Here is a 19,642-nt window from a genome sequence, read left to right as displayed (position 1 = left end):
CAGCCATGAAATTAAAAGACGATTACTCCTTGGAAGAAAAGTTATGACCAACCTAGATAGCATATTCAAAAGCAACGACATTACTTTGCCAGCAAAGGTTTGTCTAGTCAAGGCTATGGTTTTTCCAGTGGTCATGTATGTGAGAGTTGGACTGTGAAGAAGGCTGAGCGCCGAAGAATTGATGCTTTTGAACTGTGGTGTTGGACAAGACTCTTGAGAGTCCCTTGGACCACAAGGATATCCAACCAGTCCATCCTAAAGGAGATCAGTCCTGGGTGTTCATTGGAAGGACTGATGCTAAGGCTGAAACTCCAATACTTTGGCCACCTGATATGAAGCGTTGACTCATTGGAAAAGACTATGATGCTGGGAGGGATTGGGGGCAGGAGGAGAAGGGGATGACAGAGGATGAGATGGCTGGATGGCATCACTGACTCGATGGACATGAGTTTGAGTGAACTCCGGGAGTTGGTGAAGGACAGGGAGGCCTGGCGTGCTGCAATTCAAGGGGTCGCAAAAAGTCGGACACGACTGAGTGACTAAACTGAACTGAACTACATATAAAATAGATGATCAACAATAACTTACTGTATAGCACAGGAAACTATATTCAATATTCTATCATAAGCCATAAGAATAAAGCCAAAAGAATATGAACATATATATATATATATATATAAGTGAATCACTTTGCTTTGTAGCAGAAACTAACACAACATTGTAAATAAACTGTACTCCAGTAAAATAGATTTTAAAAAAATGAACTCCTCTTGATTATTTACTGTTTGAGGAAGGTACTATGATTCTTTTCCCTTACAGAGCAGGGAATGGAGGTATTGGCAGCTGAGGCCCCTTGCTGAAGCTGCACAGGGGGTCAATGATGGAACCAGGATCCCAGCCTAGGCTGTGGGTTCAGGGACTTAGTGGGAGTCCAGCATGTGAGAGGGGAAATGGAGTCAGAACATGGGGCTGGAGCCACAGTGGGAGGCACCTAGCTGGGTGAGCACTTTTCCACGAGGCAGGGTCTGGCCAGGTCAGTCCCAGCTGTTTTGTCTCATAAGCACCTGCCCTTTCTTCCCAGGGCCTCAAGTGTCTACTGGCACCCCATTCTGCGTCATTTGCACACAAGATGCTTCATTCATAATACTGAAATGAGTCATCAGTAGTAGATATAACCCACTTATTTGCTATAATAAGAAAGAGCTCATTAATAGTTATTTTCTGTATTGTTTGTTCCTTTATTAAATCTTGAAAACTTTTTATTGGAGTATAGTAGATTTACAATAGTGTGTTAGTTTGAGGTGTACAGCAGTGATTCGGTTATACATACAGAAGTACATATATCTATTTTCCCAAATTCTTTTTCATTGTATGTTAATACAAAATATTGAGTATAGGTTCCTGCTGTACGGTAATTCCTTGTTGCATAATTGATATAAAATGATATTTGTCTTTCTATGTCTGACTTCACTCAGTACGATAATCTCTAGGTCCATCCACATTGCTCTAACTGGTATTGTTTGATCCTTTTGAACGGATAAGTAACATTCCATCACATATATATGTACCACAACTTCTTTATCCGTTCCTCGGTTGATAGACATTTAGGTGGCCTCCATGTCTTGACTGCTGCAAATAGTGTTGCAATGAACACTGGAGTCCCTGCATCTTTTCAAATTGTGGTGCTCTTCAGATATATGCCCAGAAGTGGGACTGCAGGATAAAATGGTAACTCTATTTTTAATTGTATTATCTTCAAGTTTCTATGTAAAAAGTTCTATACAGTGTTTCAAAACATATCATTAAATATTATCTTTGGAAATTTGGAAAAAAAGAGAAGTGAGATTCCTCCCAAACTTCCCTCCGGCCACACCCTGTGCATTCTTCCAAATCCCACCCCCACACAACAGTGTCCTGGAAATTTTTCAAATTAACGAGAAATAGAGAAGTATTGTTGGTATGGAGTTGATCAGTATGTAGACTCACACAGACACACACATTTCAGAAGTTCTGGGTGTTTTTCACCACAAATTTCTCATTTATGTTTGGGTTCATTTAGGTGAATCACAGTCTCATTCAAATTCCTAAGATCTCACACTCATGTTGTTAGCAACACAGAAGACTTTTAAAAGATAACAAAGCTTCCTTTTTCAACCAAGTTATAAAAGCTAAATAGAAAATAGCTTTTCTAAAATTAGGTGTGCCGTGGAATGGCTGCTGTTTCTTTCCCAGATGGGTGTGTGTGTGTAGTTCTCACGAGTTATTTGAGTCCTAACAGTCTGTTGTTTAATATAAAAATAATTACATTAGCACCTTTCATCCTTAAGTGCTGTATAAAGTAGTGGCTTTCTTGATACCACAGGAAGCAGCTAGTTTGGGAAGGCCACACAGTGACCATCTGTGAGCAAGGAGAAACCTTGGCTACAAAGCCCAAATAGCCCTCCATTTTTGGGAAATAGTACATTGGATTGGCCAGAAAGTTCGCTTGGGTTTTCCACATGATATTATGGAAAAATCTAAACTAACTTTTTGGTTAGCCCCATATTAACATTAACTTCCTAATACACAGGTGTTAATATTTCCCTATTTCATAAAACTCGGCTTTCTATTGTTGCTATTGTTTGGTCGCTAAGTTGTGTCTGACTCTTTGCAACCCCATGGATTGTAGCCCACTAGGCTCCCCTGTCCATGGGATTTCTCAGCAAGAATACTGGATTGGGTTGCCATGTCCTCCTCCTGGGGATCCTCCTGACCCAGGAATTGAACCTGTGTCTCCTGCATTGCAGGCAGATTCTTTGCCACTGAGCTACCAGGGAAGTCATGGCTTTCTATATTATTCCTCAAATAGATTGAAGGAATTACTTGTATCTGAACTCCCAGAAAATAAATTTTAAGTTCAGTGCTTCCTTCTTGGAACAGACCATGAAAACAAAAAGCAAGATAGGTATCACTGACGTGCACTCTCTGTGCTGCGTCCAAAGTGGTTCTGTGGACAAGAGGTTGGTACCTGGGGCACCGCCTCTCCACGTGTCACCAGGCGCCCCAGCCCCAGGTAACTGGCTTCCCAGTCAGTGTGGGCTTCCTCCTTCTGGCTGTGACTTTATGGATGATTTTTGGTGAATTGGAAAAAAACAGACATCCTGATCCTCACATCTTCTGTTAGGATGTGGAAATGTGAAAACAAAAGAAAGGATGGAAAGAAAGAGAAGGAGGGGGGAAGGAAGGAAATAAACTCAAAGCAATTTAGAGCCTAGTGAGTGATTTTATTTCTAATTAAGGAAGGCTAAAAATGCGCCATGGTGGTTACCAACTTCTGTAGGGCTTAACATACACATTGAGAATGTTTTTCAATGAAAATATAACCTTTTTAAAAAATATATTGCACTTCTTAAAATTAGTATTAAGCATACTCCATAGGTTTTCAACAAATTTTATTTGATGATGCTAACAAGATACAAAGCTAAGAAAAATGTATAAATTAGAATGAGTTCTAGTAAACTTGACATTTAACTCCACAATCAGGCTTCTTTAAATATACTGTCAAGAATTCAGAAACTTGGGCTTGATCTAATATCCCAGGCACAGGTGGCTAAAATACCAGGACATATGTTTTCTGAATCTGGCATTTATCCTGGCTTTTTGAGATGTTTGGAAGAAATTCTAATATCATTATAAATTTAGGACCATAGTTTTCCCTATTATTCATATATAACACTTCTGAAGTATGTCAGCTGTGTTGACGAAAGTGCCTAGAATGCATAGCAATCTGGATCTAGCTATTCTCTTCCCATGACTCAGGAAATCTTAATTGAGCAAATTGAAAACAACCCATTCAATAGAGAGGCCCCTGGTATGTGGTCCCACTGTCTCTGGACACAAAGAAAATGGCACTGAAAATAAGCGCTTGGGGCCCATATGGGCTCTTGCAGTTGGGGAGGAGTTCGTAGGAAGTTTCTCTGTGTTGTCATCATTGTTGAAGTTTTTAGTGTGACTATTGGTCTGCATAGTGCCAGCCACATCTCAAATGGCTGTGAGTAACTTGAGGTGTGAGATCTGTCTTACTTGACTTTCTATTGACAGCATCCACAGCCTTCTTCCTAGTACTTAGCACAGCCTAGCAGATCATGAAAAAATGATAGGAAATGGAGACTGAAATCTCGTTCTTTTTTCATGCAGAGTCTTTGATAACAAACCAAGTTGCAGAAGGAGGTGGGGGACAGGGGTTGTGGAATGAGCTTTTAAGTGTGCGTGAACTTGAGAATTATTCTCCTTCTCGGTTATTCAGTAGTGATTCAAGGACTACTTAGCTTTTATTTATTTTTTCTTTTGCTGAAACTTGGTTATACTCTTATGTTCACAATGCCTGTGCTACCACCCCTTGTGCGATTCTGTACTGTAAAGCTAATTGGACAATTAACTTGGGAGGAACACACTTCCTAACCTTTGAATTAATAACAGTGCCAACACATTAGAAAACTCCGAGGGTGAGGGCAGTCGCCAACCAGGCACTTAATTATATTTCAGGAACTGTGGCCTGGGCACAAGCAGAGACTTGGGAACCTCCTGTGTAGCTTTCCTGTAGCTTGAATATTTGAGTCCACTCATATTTCAGACCCTGGTAGGGATCATCCGCCAACTATGGGTAAAAGACTGGTTGCAGAATGATTGGGTACTCATCACAAATCCTAACAATTCCCGACAGAATAAGTTCTAGTGTTGCTAGAAGTCCTCATGTATCTTGAATCATCGCCTGGATAAGGAAAACATTAATCTCCCTGGAGAAGTACAGAAAAAAAACAATAGAAATGTACCTTCTCTCTAAGGATAAATAAGGCAGCATTTATAATGCTTTTCATGACAAATCTACGTGTGTGGTCTTAATGAAAAACTGAATATGGAAAAAGAACCAGTTGAAGAATTTTTTATTTTTCCCCTATTTACATGCTAATCTGCCCTCTATTCTTTATAATGTTTCAGTTTTCCCATTGATAAAATGAGCATTGCATTAGTTTTCTGTTGAGCGTAATCTATTGCCACTAAATTAGAAACTGAAGCTCTGGTACTTTGGCCACCTGATGTGAAGAGCTGACTCATGCTGGGAAAGACTGAGGGCAGGGGAAGAAGAGGATAGTAGAGGATGATATGGTTGGATGGCATCACTGACTCAATGGACATGAATTTGAGCAAACTCCAGGAGATAATGAAGGACAGGGAAGTCTGGGTGCTGCAGTAAACAAGAACATCTTAAAGCAACACTATTTATTTGCTCACAGAAGCAAATCATAGATTAGAAGTAGATTAGAAGTCCAGGGAAGTCTAGGCTTGATTCTCTTCTCAGAACTCACTAGGCTGAGTTTCAAAGTGTCAGGTGTGACAAAGATCAAATCTGAGGTCTGGGGTCTCTTCCAAGTGCATGTCTTTGTGGCAGATCTCAGTTCCTTGTGGCTATAGGACTGAGGGCCTATTTCTCTGCAGCTGTCAGGCAGGGAACAGTCTCAACATCAAGAAGCTGCCCACATCCCTTTGTCGATGGTCCCTTCTATCTTTAAAGCCAGCAACAGACACCCTCCCTCATGTCCAAATCCCTCTCACATTTCAAATCCCTTTTACCCAGAGGAGCCCAGGTCCTTTAAAGAGCTTGAGTGATGAAGTTAGGGCCACCAAGGAGAAACTTCCTTTCTTAAAGTCAGTTGATTTGGAATCCTAACTACACCTGAAAAATCCCTTCACAGCAGTACCTAGGTTAGTATTTGGCTGAATATCTGGAAGAAGGTGTATATATAAGGACATCTTGGAAGTCTTTAGAATTCTGTCTTCCATGGGGAAAATAATGTTATATAATATTATTATAATCTTAGAGTATTGTCAAATGGATTAGTGAGATAAATGTGTAAAGCACTTAGCATAGTATCTAGTACAATAAGTCTAAAGAAGTGGGATCTAGTATTCTTAATGCCTCACTATACTATGTTTTCATAACTACATGAATTTTAAAATTATATTATGATAAACACTTTAGAAATGTAATGGAATATGTTTCTCATTAGTTGGATACTCTACAGAAAACACGTACTATGGTCAGAGTCAAGGAACACAGGAAACTTTATGTTTAGTCTGTTTGTTAAAATTTGATAAACTAATTCAAATTATTTAAAAACAGTGCAATAAAAAAAGGGGAGATGGGGATATAATTCATATTGGTACTCAGCTCAAGCCTCCATATCCTTTGGCATAAAATGAAGTATGGGCGTCTGCATTGTTGTTCACTTCTTGCTTTTTAGTAAAAAAAAAAAATGCACCACAGAATACATGCCTTAAACACTGACATTTTTCAGGGAGATGTGTTTTGTTTCTGCTCCTGCTCTGAATGTAAAATGAATGCTTCAAATGCTCTATCCACACAAAGGCTTGATGCCCCCTTTCTCCCTTCAATAGTTCCAGTTGAGAATAGGCAGCATTATGCAATTTGGTGACCGGGCACCAACAATGAGAATGCTTCTCCCTGGCTGTGGGAAGAAAAGCAGCTAAGGGGTTAACAGTAATATTTTGCAAATGGAAGCAAGTGAAGAAAAAATTACATTAGCATAAGAAAAGGTAGGCTTAGGGGATTTTCCACTTCACTGTTTGGTATAAGAGCTCCATGTTACCAAGGAGGAGGATGGCAAGAGAAACCCTAATGTTTATGCTGTTCTTGAAATGCATGACCATTGTACTCATTGGCTATATTAGGAAAAACATCGTGAGTTAAGCCTGGCAAGAAAGTAAGAGGATTCCTCAGTTAATATCGCTTCTAGAGGAGAGGTGGTTTGTGATTAAAAGTAAAAATATTAAGCAATGATTTTCATTATTAACTAGAATGGACCCCGATGTCTGTAATTAATTTCACTTAAATTTAATAGCTCATTTGAGAAATTGTGCCTAATTCACAGTATCTAAATGTAATTAGCAGATATTTCTTTTTCCTTAATACCTAGACTTATTTAAAGATTGCTTAATAGGGAATATCCAATTTCAAGTTATAATTATTTTTGCTAGTTGAAAGCATACAAAATAACTGCAAAGATTCTTACTGATCTCCTTAGCGTAGAACATGTACTACTCAGTTGTCACCTGTTTCTATGAAGGTGCTGAATTTGTTATTGAATCAGTCTTTGCTTCACTTTTATGAATAACTGATCAGTAAAAAAAAAAATTTTTTTTATTCTAAATTTCATTAGATTTAATAACAAAGTGAGCACAACTGTCCAAATAAATCATGGTGAATCTCATTAATTAAGACAGAGAAAGGTCAGCTTATTTTAGGTAAATTTCTATGACATTATGTGCTGATAACTATAGGAAAAATGGGGTAGGGTTAGAGGCTAATGAATGCATTGTGTGTTCCTAAGGAAAATCTTTCCAGATTAAACCAGTGAAACTTTGGGTTATTAAAAATGAGAACAAAGATCAAAGATTATCCCAGTCCTGGGAAATTTGCCCATAAACTGATGATAAAATTATTTGTAAGTCAGTTGATAAGATTGATATTCAGGGAATAGGTGTCAGAAATCAGTTGAGACTCAGGAGTTTGGGGGAGAATGGATACATGTGTATTTATGGCTGAGTGCCTTTGCTATCCACCTGTAACTATCACAACATTATTAATTGGCTGTACCTCAATATAAAATAAAAAGTAAAAAAAAATCAGTTGAAAAAGATTTTACTATTACAGACAGATGGTTGTTATTTAGTCGCTAAGTAGTCATGTCTGACTCTTTGCAACCCCATGGACTGTAGCCTGCCAGGCTCCTCTGTCCATGGGATTTTCCAGGCAACAATACTGGGGTGGATTGCCATTTCCTTCTCCAGGGCATCTTTCCAACCTGGTATCAAACCCACGTCTCCTGCATTGACAAGAGGATTCTTTATCACTGAGCCACCAGCGAAGTCCTAAACACAGATTATCACTTTTCAAACTTTTGGAATAGTGGCTTAGCCTTTCATTTAAATCTTGTTTATTTTATCCCTTCCTTTGTTTATTATTTTACACATGGACATTAAAGATCTAGAAGTGATCAAGTTTTCAGATCTTCGTCACTGAGAAATGACTTAAATAGATCTGCTTTCCCAACACAACCCTTGATCAGGAAAGGCATTATAAGCCAAAGCTTGAGGAAAAGGGAAGAAAACAGGGGAGATAGAAAAGGGTACCAGGTGATTTATCTAAGGTTAACATTATGATATGATTTTGCTACGTTTCCCCCTTTTTGTCTTTTTTATTGATGTATTTGAGGTTGATTTACAGTGTTCTGTTAGTTTCTGGTGTGCAGCAAAGTGGTTCAGACAGACAGATAGATGATAGATTCTCTTTCAGATTATCTTCCATTATAGGTTATTACAAGATATTGAGTATAGGTCCCTGTGCTATACAGTAGGTCCTTGTCAGTTATCTATTTATATAAAGTAGTTTGTATCTGTTAATCCCAAGCTCCTAATTTTTTCCTCCACTCTTCCATTTCCTTTGGTAACCATGAGTTTTTTCCTATGTCTGTGAGTCTGTTCCTGTTTTGTAAATAAGTTCATTTGTATAATTTTTTTGGATTGCACATGTGATATCAAATGACATTTGTCTTTGATTTATTACACTCAATGTGATAATCTCTAAGTCCATTTATGTTGCTACAAATGGCAGTATTTCATTCTTTTTATGGCTGAGTAATAGCTCATTGTACATATGTCCCACATCTTTAACCATTCATCTGTTGATGAACTTTTAAGATGCTCCATAACTTGTCTATTGTGAATTATGCTGTAATGAACATTGGCGTGCACATATCTTTTCAAATTATAATTTTCTTCAGATATCTGCCCAGGAGTCAGATTGCTGGATCATATGGTAGTTGTATTTTTAGGTTTTTAAGGAACCTCCGTACTGTTTTCCATAGCAGCTGCACCACTTCACATTCCAAACAACACTATAGGAAGATACCTTTTTTCTACTTCTCCAGCATTTACTATTTGTAGACTTTTTGATGATGACAATTCTGACCAGTGTGAGGTGATACCTCATTGTAGTTTGGATTTGCATTTCTCTAATAATTAGTGCTGTTGAGCATCTTTTCACATGAGGGTAAAGTGATGTGAAAAAAGCTAAGCTGAGACAAAATGATGTCATGTTATAGTTGCTGGGGGGAAGGGATTGTTAGGGAATTTGGATGGCTGTGTACACAGTGCAATATTTAAGATTGGTAACCAACAAGGACCCACTATGAAAAACAAAAAATAAATGGTAAGTCCTGGTTTTGAGTGCCTGCTCATGTAGATATAGAATCATGAGATGTTTAGAGATTGCAGATGACACTCTTCTGCAGACCCAACAGCTGTCCTTTTATAGAGAGGGCAGGGAAAGCACAGAGGGTCAGATTTATTTTACTTCTTGTATCTTTTCTTCTCAGTTCAAGAATCAAAAGACCATGTTTCCTCAACTGAATTTAGCGTTTCTTGTTTAATTGCTCCACCTGACCTCCTCTTTGACTAGGAACCCAGACTCTCAGACATGTTCATGCAGAGTGACCTTGGAATCAGGGGACATTGATTTTCTTCTTTTTTACAGTATGAAGAGTTCAGTCAAGCGGCTATTGACAAACTAAGCCACAGATACCAGAGCCCATGGTAAGTATATTTACATCAATTAATTAATCTTTCCTCCTAAATTAGTAACAGAGTTAATTTCTTTTTATTGGAGTAATTTGCTTTACAATGTTGTGTTAGTTTCTGCTGTACAGCAAAGTGAATCAGTTATATGTTTACCTATATCCCCTCTTTTTTGGATTTCCTTCCCATTTAGGTCACTACAGAGAATTGAGTTAGAGGTCCCTGTGCAATACAATAGGGACTCATTATCTTATTATGTACCTCATTATCTATTTTATACCTGCATTGCTCTTCAATTACTCAGCTACATGTTTACCTATATCCCCTCTTTTTTGGATTTCCTTCCCATTTAGGTCACTACAGAGAATTGAGTAGAGGTCTCTGTGCAATATAATAGGGACTCATTATCTTATTATATCTCATTTTCTATTTTATACCTGCATTGTTCTTCAATTAGTCGTGTCCGACTCTTTGCAACCCCATGGACTTTAGCACACTAGGCTTCCCTGACCTTCACCATCTCCTGGAGCTTGCTCAAACTCATGTCCATTGAATCGGTAATGCAATCCAACCATCTCATCCTCTTTCATCCCCTTCTTCTCCTGCCTTCAATCTTTCCCAGCAGCAGGGTCTTTTCTAATGAGTCAGCTCTTCACATCAGGTGGCCAAGTATTGAAGCTTGAGCTTCAGCATCTGTCCTTCCAATGAATATTCAGGACTGATTTCCTTTGTACCTACATGTATGTGTGTTAAGTCACTTCAGCACAGTGGTGTATATATGTCACCTCCAATCTCCAAATTCTTTCCATTCACCCTTTCCCCCTTTGATGTTCATATGTTTGATCTTCAAGTCTGTGCCTCTATTTCTGCTTTGCAAATAAGATAATCTATACTACTTTTCTAGATTCCACATATATGCATTAATATACGATATTTGCTTTTCTCTTTCTGACTTACTTCACTCAATAACAGAGTTAATTTTTCTTAATTTTTTTATGTCCTATAGGTTTATTTGTACATTTGTGAATTTTTACTCCTAATAAGCACAGAAAATCTTCACTATCTACTCGGTCAGTTCAGTTGCTCAGTCGTGTTCGACTTTGTGACCCCGTGGACTGCAGCATGCCAGGCCTCCCTGTCCATCACCAACTCCCGGAGATTACTCAAACTCATGTCCATTGAGTCGGTGATGCCATCCAACCATCTCATCCTCTGTCGTCCCCTTCTTCTCCCGCCTTCACTCTTTCCCAGCATCAGGGTCTTTTCAAATGAGTCAGCTCTTTGCATCAGGTGGCCAAAGTATTTGGAGCTTCAGCTTCAAGGTCAGTCCTTCTAATGGATATTCAGGACTGATTTCCTTTAGGATTGATTGGTTGGATCTCATTGCAGTCCAAGGGACTCTCAAGAGTCTTCTCTAACACCACAGTTCAAAAGCATCAATTCTTCAGTGCTCAGCTTTCTTTATAGTCCAACTCTCACATCCACCCGTGACTACTGGAAAAAATATAGCTTTGACTAGATGGACTTTTGTTGACAAAGTAATGTCTCTGCTTTTTAATATGCTGTCTGGGTTGGTCACAGCTTTTCTTCCAAGGAGCAAGTGTCTTTTAATTTCATGGCTGCAGTCACCATTTGCAGTGATTTTGGAGCCCCCCAAAATATAGTCTGTCACTGTTTCCACTGTTTCCCCATCTATTTGCCAGCTGCCATGATCTTAGCTTTCTGAATGTTGAGTTTTAAGCCAACTTTTCCACTCTCCTCTTTCACTTTCATCAAGAGGCTCTTTAGTTCCTCTTCACTTTCTGCCATAATGGTGTTGTTATCTGCATATCTGAGGTTATTGATATTTCTCCCAACAATCTTGATTCCAGCTTGTGCTTCCTCCAGCGCAGCTTTTCGAATGATGTGCTCTGCATATAAGTTAAATAAGCAGGGTGACAATATACAGCCTTGACGTACTCCTTTCCCAATATGGAACCAGTTTGTTGTTCCATGTCCAGTTCTGTTGCTTCCTGACCTGCATATAGGTTTCTCAAGAGGCAAGTGAGGTGGTCTGGTACTCCCACCTCTTTAAGAATTTTCCAGTTTGTTGTGATCCACACAGTCAAAGGCTTTGGCATAGTCAATAAAGCAGAAACAGATGTTTTTCTGAAATTCTCTTGCTTTTTCGATGATCCAGTGGATGTTGGCAATTTGATCTCTGGTTCCTCTGCCTTTTTTAAATCCAGCTTGAACATCTGGAAGTTCACAGTTCATGTACTGTTGAAGCCTCACTCAGAGAATTTTGAGCATTACTTTGCTAGCATGTGAGATGAGTGCAATTGTGCGGTAGTTTGAACATTCTTTGGCATTGCCTTTTTTTGGGATTGGAATGAAAACTGACCTTTTGTAGTCCTGTGGCCACTGCTGAGTTTTCCAAATTTGCTGGCATATTGAGTGCAGCACTTTCACAGCATCATCTTTTAGGATTTGAAATAGCTCAACTGGAATTTCATCACCTCCAATAGCTTTGTTCATAGTGATGCTTCCTAAGCCCACTTGACTTCACATTCCAGGATGTCTGGCTCTAGGTGAATGATCACACCATTGTGATTATCTGGGTTGTGAAGATCTTTTTTGTATAGTTCTTCTGTGTATTCTTGCCACCTCTTCTTAATATATTCTGCTTCTGTTAGGTCCATACCATTTCTGTCCTTTATTGAGCCCATCTTTGCATGAAATGTTCCCTTTGTATCTCTAATTTTCTTGAAGACATCTCTAGTCTTTCCCATTCTTTTGTTTTCCTCTATTTCTTTGCTCTGATCACCAAGGAAGGCTTTTTTATCTCTCCTTGCTATTCTTTGAAACTCTGCATTCAAATGGGTGTATCTTTCCCTTTTTCCTTTTCCTTTCACTTTCTTTTCACAGCTATTTGTAAGGCCTCATCAGACAACCATTTTGCCTTTTTGCATTTTTTTTTCTTGGGGATGATAATGATCCTTGTTTCCTGTACAGTCACAAACCTCCGTCCATACTTCTTCAGGCACTCTGTCTATCAGATCTAATCCCTTGAATCTATTTCTCACTTCCACTGTTAATAGTAAGGGATTTCATTAAGGGGAGGAATGGGGCAGGGCAAGTAAGATGAGAGCACAGTGCAGGAAAAGGGAACCAGCCTGTTAAGAACAGCAGCTGGATGTTGGAGGGTGGGGCCTTTAACTATATAAATGGTTGTTTTCAATGAAAGAACAAAAATATAACTTTTTTGGTTAAAAGCCCCTCATTTCATGCTGTTGGCCTAGAAACCATCATAATGCATCATGTTAGTTAATCAATGTAATCCTATTAAAGTCACACAATGGCTTGAATTGACACTCTCTTGAGTGACTTCACTTTCACTTTCACTTTAAGGCAGTGGTAACCAAAATGAAACCTGTATGTTCAGTTACAGGAAAAGAGCAAAACCTAGGCTTGTCATCTATTGGAACATATAATTAAGATTTCTAAGGGAAAAGAGATCAATCAGCATTGCTCTTACAGGAGTACAGATTCAATAATGTCTTTGTTTTCCTTAGATTTTTGGAGGTCAGGGTTTCTGCACTTTTGGGACACTAAGCACAACCTCTGCTTAAAAACCTCCTGGCCTCACTCTCAGGCTTGGCAGAGGCTCTGAAAGAGGATGACTCTACAAGGTCCAGGTGTGCCCACCTGATTACATTCTCTCAGCTGTGCCAAGAGCCATCTCCTTCCTGGGCAAGGTTTGTGTTTAGCCTCCCCAACCGTTCGCATGTTCTGTCATCAGTCAACTGCATTCACTCAATAAATCCAGCATCTCTTGTATTCAAAGCACTGCTAGACTCTGCAGCCATGGTGCTGAACAAGCCTAAGAACTAAGAGAAGTCACTGGGGACTTCCCTGGTGATACAGTGGATAGGAATCCAGCTGCCAATGCAGGGGACACAGGTTCAATCCCCAGTCTGGGAAGATTCCACATGCTGTGAGCAACTAAGCTCATGAACCTACTGAGGCCTTGTGCAGCAGTTCCTGAAGTCCATGTCCCTCGAGCCTATGCTCTGAATAAGCGAAGGCGCCACAGTGAGAAGCCCATGCATTGGCAACTAGAGAGTACCCCCGCTCACCTCAACTAGAGAAAGCCTGTGTGCAGCAACATAGACCTAGCTCAACCAAAAAAATAAAAATAAATGAATAAATACATTTTAAGAAAGAGAATTCATTGAAAGATTTAAAATAGGGAACAATGTGATCCAATTAAAAAAAAATCACTCTGGAATATTGAAGTGCTGCATGGAGAAAAAAATTGAAAAGTGACAAGACAGTTGAAGCAAGCTCAGCCAGGAAACAATTTCGTTTCAACAAGTCGCTTTTGAGTTTTCAGTGCGCTCTGTAAACAATCCAAAATCAGTCGTGATGATGAGAGTTGTGAGAAGGAAAGGATTTGAGCTCAGCTTTCAAAGGAACGCAGGCTTTAAATAAATGAGGAGAAGGAGAGATGATGTTTGCTGTGACAACGGGGAGTAAGAATGTATTCAGAGATCGGACGAAAGAGATTTTAGCATTATCTTAATTTTACAGGAGAAGAAATTGAACTTCAGATGCTAAGTAAGGTACACAAACCCGGGTTACAGAGCTAATATCTAGGTCCAAGTTGACTGATTCCACAGATCTGGGTTGGGATCTGGGCTTGAATCTTTTCAGAAGGCTCTTCAAGCGTTTCTGATGATCATTCAGGGCTGAGAATGACTTGTGAGGACTGAAAGAAGAAAGGGATGAGCCTGGGGGCATCCACACCAGGAAAAGGTGAGTGAGCATCATGGAAGAAGGAAAGAGCCTCAGAGGCAGGGACCTGAGGACAATGGGAGGCTGTAAAAGGCAGGGAAGAACTCAAGGAGGAGGGTTTATACAAGGAAATGGAAATCCAAGAAAACAATAACAGACAAGTATTTGGAACTTATCAATGGTCTCAGAAAAAGCATTGGAGGAAGAGAAGAATGAGTTGAGGGCATATAAGCGGCATTGAAGAATTTTTGTCGGCTGACGTAATAGAGCCAAGAGACTGCTCTGATTCTGAGACCAGAAGTCCAGTCAAGGACAATGACAGGATTTCCTCCATTCTGGGGTATACTTTGAAAATCTAACTCCTTGAAATCAGGATGTGTTTTATGGTAGTTATTTATGGTAGATGGTAGTGACTCTCTTTCTGCCCCCAAGTTCATCTGTTATTGAATCAATGGTGTGCTATCCAATTTATTGCATCTAAAATTGTCATTGTTATTTGAATAAAGCTCCCCTAGCAGTTCTGACCTTGAGGGTAGGTGGGGGAGATCCAAGATTTTGAGCCTCATTTTCAAGTGTAAATACTAGAGACCTGGGTTCGATCCCTCAGTTGGGAAGATCCCCTGGAGAAGGGAAAAGCTACCCACTCCAGTATTCTGGCATGGAGAATTCCAAGGACTGTATAGTCCATAGGGTCACAAGGAATTGGACACTACTGAGTGACTTTCACTACTACTATTAAAGACAGGTAAAAACATACTTCAGCAAACTTGAGATGAAGGTCTGCCATGTGACAAGTTCTCAAAATTTAAAAAGTAATAAGCAGGGTCCTTGCCCAAGTCACTCACAGACTTTCAGGACAGGTAGATATAAAAAGATTTCAATACAACATCCACTGATGGAGAATGACCACAATAACGGGGTGTGGGTTGACTTTATTCTTTTCCCTTCTGAATTAAAGGAAACATTCTTTTGTTTTAAATACATAAGTTTCTCTAGACATGAGGTCTGATGATTAACTCATTTTTATGTGGTCTCTTCTCACAGCTGGGTGTTTTCCAATATAAACGAACAGTATATCTAATTTCAATAAGAAGAATAAAAAGCACAGATAGGAAGTGGGAGAACAGTTTGCAGTCAAATTAAGGGTCAGTTTATAAGAGAATGCACTGCAAATAGTGAATCAGTGGGAATTTTTGTTTTGAGAAGTGAAATCTGTTAAAGTTACACGTTACTGAAAATTGTAGAGCATAGCAGCATCCTGCTTTCTTTCCCTTACCTATAACATAGAGTTTGACATATCAGTTCAGTTCAGTTCAGTTCAGTCGCTGACTCTTTGCGGCTCCATGAATTGCAGCACACCAGGCCTCCCTGTCCATCATCAACTCCTGGAGTTCACTCAGACTCACATCCATAGAGTCGGTGATGCTATCCAGTCATCTCATCCTCTGTCGTCCCCTTCTCCTCCTGCCCCCAATCTCTCCCAGCATCAGAGTCTTTTCCAATGAGTCAACTCTTCGCATGAGGTGGCCAAAGTACTGGAGTTTCAGCTTTAGCATCATTCCTTCCAAAGAAATCCCAGGGCTGATCTCCTTCAGAATGGACTGGTTGGATCTCCTTGCAGTCCAAGGGACTCTCAAGAGTCTTCATATATAATAAGAGTTTGACATATAGGGGTACTCAATACTTGGTGAATCAGATATAAAAGACAAAATCCCTATTCTTAGTGTACTCAGAATGGCACAGATTGGTACAGCTCAAGCCAGAAAAACTGGAGGACTTTGGTCATGAGGACTTCCTGAGTGAGATGAAATTTAAGCTGGGTTTAGAAGGAGAACATTAGGAAAATCTCTGGTTGCCTCACTGGGTAAACTTGTTATCCATGCACATGAAAGGCTTGCTGAGATTATGAAATCAACAGACTCGTTCACAGGCAAACTTCCTTCCAGAAAGGCACTGCCAACATGACTATGCCCTAATGTCACTATGAAGTTGCCTCTTTGCCATTTATTTGCCAATGTATCATTTGTCTTAGGACTAATGTCTTAAGGACTGGTTCACAGTCCTGTGGATAGCCACTGTCAGTAGATGGCGGGGTTGCAGGTGTGGGTGTCAAGGATGCTGCAGATTCTAAAGTGAGGGTGACCAGACTAGGTGTCAGTCAAGAAGAGAGGAGCAACATGACTTTTAAAAAGTCAAAATTAACTACAACATCCCCTAACTTTTCATTTATTTGAGGGTCATAGCTCTTTTCAGTGTGTTGGCTCTCCTGTGTCTGCCTTCTTATAATCAAAGGATTTGTTTGTCAGTTCCCATTCTCAGGAGGTGCACAACATGGCAAGTGGAAAGAGTGCTGAAATGAAAATCAAGAAACGCTGGTTTTACCAGGCTTTTTCCTGGTGAAGGAATTTATCCTTCTCCAGGAAAAAAATGAAGGAGGTTTAGCTAGAAAGGAGTACAAAAGTGTTTGCAATGATGCAAAGTCAGAAATAGCCTGCTAAGTCACTTAAGTCTTGTCAGACTCTGTGTGACCCCCTAGACAGCAGCCCACCAGGCTTCCCCATCCCTGGGATTCTCTAGGCAAGAACACTGGAGTGGGTTGCCATTTCCTTCTCCAATGTATGAAAGTGAAAAGTGAAAGTGAAGTCACTCAGTCGTGTCCGACTCTGTGCAACCCCATGGACTGCCGCCTACCAGGCTCCTCCGTCCGTGGGATTTTCCAGGCAAGAGTACTGGAGTGGGGTGCCATTGCCTTCTCTGAGAAATAGCCTAATATCCCCCAAATAAGGGATTGTGAGAAGTGGTGAAGTGGAATCTATAATGATTAAGAGATGTAGTATATATATACAATGGAATATTACTCAGCCATAAAAAAATGAAACAATCCCATTGCAGCAACATGGATGGACCTAGAGAGTGTCATACTGAGTGAGATAAGCCATAGAAGGACAAAGAGCATATGACACCACTTATATGCGGAATCTAGAAAAATGATACAAATGAACTTATAAATAGAACTCAGAAATAGACTCACAGACATAGAAAATAAACTTATGATTACCAAAGTGGGTAAGGGGAATAAATTAGGAGTTTGGGATTAATGCACACATGCTACTATATATAAAATGGATAAACAACAAGAACCTTCTCTATAGCATAGGGAATTTCACTGAATATTTTGTAGCAACTTATAAGGGAAATTAATATAAGAAGAATATATATACTCATATATATATATATATATACACACACACATGTGTTTTTATATATGTATATATATATCGGAGAAGGCAATGGCACCCCACTCCAGTACTCTTGCTTGGAAAATCCCATGGACAGAGGAGCCTGGTGGGCTGCAGTCCATCCGGTCGCTAAGAGTTGGACACGACTGAGCAACTTCACTTTCACTTTTCACTCTCATGCTTTAGAGAAGGAAATGGCAACCCACTCCAGTGTTCTTGCCTGGAGAATCCCAGGGACAGAAAAGCCTGGTAGGCTGCCATCTCTGGGGTCGCACAGAGTCAGACACGACTGAAGCGACTTAGCAACAGCATATATGTATATATATAACTGTGCTGTACTGCTGAAACTAACATGATACTGTAAATCAACTACACCTCAATAATAAATAAAAAAAATATTTTTAAAAACAAATAAATATTGTTCATAGAGGGGAAAGGGGAGATTCTGAAGACACTTCCCACATTCAAGTCCCCATTTTAACATCTGGAAGCTGTGACTCCTGTGACAAGTTATTTAAACTCTTTATCCCTCAGATTTCCAATCTGTAAAATGATTATAACAGAGTCTACTGTTCTGGAGTAGATATTTTATACAGATGTGTTGTTACACATACAGCACTTCGAACAGCACTTGGTATATATAGTAAATGCTCAGTAAACAGTGTGACCATATGTTTTATTACCTAAAATAGGACACTTTTGAAAGTAAAACAGGAAGCTAATGGAATTAGGTCACTTGGACAACAGACTAACCTGTAGGTATCCTGAGCAAATCAGGCCACTCTGTTAATAAACATTCCCAAATTAGTTAAATAAATGAAGTGCATTGAAATAAATAAATTTAAATAATTCTGTTAAAATTCTTATTACACTGTTAGGAAAAACAATCAGTATAGAGATTCAGTATGGGAGAGAAATTTCACACTGTAGAGTTAATCTTACAAAAGTGGAACAGAAATTCAAAGAGACAGAAAAGAAGAAAAGAAAAAATAAGAAAGAAAGAAAGAAATTAAAAATAAATTAGTCTAGTGTTTAATAGACCTCAGAAGGGATCAGAGATAACAGAAGAAAGAAAATCAATAATGTAAGAAAATTTCTCAGAAGGGAATAACATGAATTTCCAGATTGAAAGGTTCTATCAAAGAAAAATGACAACAACTGTATTAAGACATGTCACTGTGAAACTTCACTTCTGGGATGAAGACAATTGCCAAGCCTTCCAGAGGGAGAATGGGACATGTACAAAGGATCCAGAATCAATCAGGCATCACACTTCTTGCCAGGGATCCTAGGCTCTGGAAGACACTGGTCAATGACTGCTCTGTCTGCTAGAAAGTGACTGTCAACCTGGAATTCTATACCCTGCTCAACTATCAAGTGGGGAGGTAGAAAAGAGACATTTTTATGCATGTATGTATTCCTCAAATGCATTGTTTCCTGAGAAGCAACTGGAGAATATCATTTAGCAAGATAATAAGGGAAAGTCCAGGAAAAAGAAAGGAATATGATCAAAGAAACAAGAGACCCAACAAAGGTGGTAGGCAAAGAGGATGCTCAAAATGGTAAAAGAGAAGACCAGGAAAGTGGACATGCAGGAGCCCAGAGGAGGAGCAGGGCAAGTGGGGGCCCCCCAGGGGGCACTTACTTTATACAAATATTGAGTGAAGTCCTGAAGAAGCAAATGAGCTGAAAGCGGGTGATTTTGGAGAAGACAATACTTGTACAGGGAGCAGAGAGAGATGGGAGTATTGTTAATTATAAACATTTTAGTACTACTTATTTATTACTGGTTTTTCCTGTGGTCATGTATGGATGTAAGAGTTGGACTGTGAAGAAGGCTGAGTGCCGAAGAATTGATGCTTTTGAACTGTGGTGTTGGAGAAGACTCTTGAGAGTCCCTTGGACTGCAAGGAGATCCAACCAGTCCATTCTGAAGGAGATCAGCCCTGGGATTTCTTTGGAAGGAATGATGCTAAAGCTGAAGCTCCAGTACT

At 39.5% G+C, this 19,642-nt stretch overlaps 1 protein-coding gene across 1 annotated transcript in view; it reads left to right on the top strand.

Moving 5' to 3' along the window:
* The window catches only part of LOC104985757 (chromosome unknown open reading frame, human C4orf45), a 134,252-nt gene that overhangs the window by 63,492 nt on the left and 51,118 nt on the right, over nucleotides 1–19,642 (top strand). Inside the window, exon 3 of the mRNA XM_010836085.1 lies at nucleotides 9,593–9,651. Coding sequence (XP_010834387.1) covers nucleotides 9,593–9,651 — 59 coding nt within the window. The remainder of the gene's footprint in view (nucleotides 1–9,592; nucleotides 9,652–19,642) is intronic.

The sequence above is a fragment of the Bison bison genome, unplaced genomic scaffold, assembly GCF_000754665.1.
Source record: "Bison bison bison isolate TAMUID 2011002044 unplaced genomic scaffold, Bison_UMD1.0 scf7180017864060, whole genome shotgun sequence".
NCBI lineage: Eukaryota > Metazoa > Chordata > Mammalia > Artiodactyla > Bovidae > Bison > Bison bison.
This window is presented reverse-complemented; position numbering and strand designations above follow the sequence as displayed.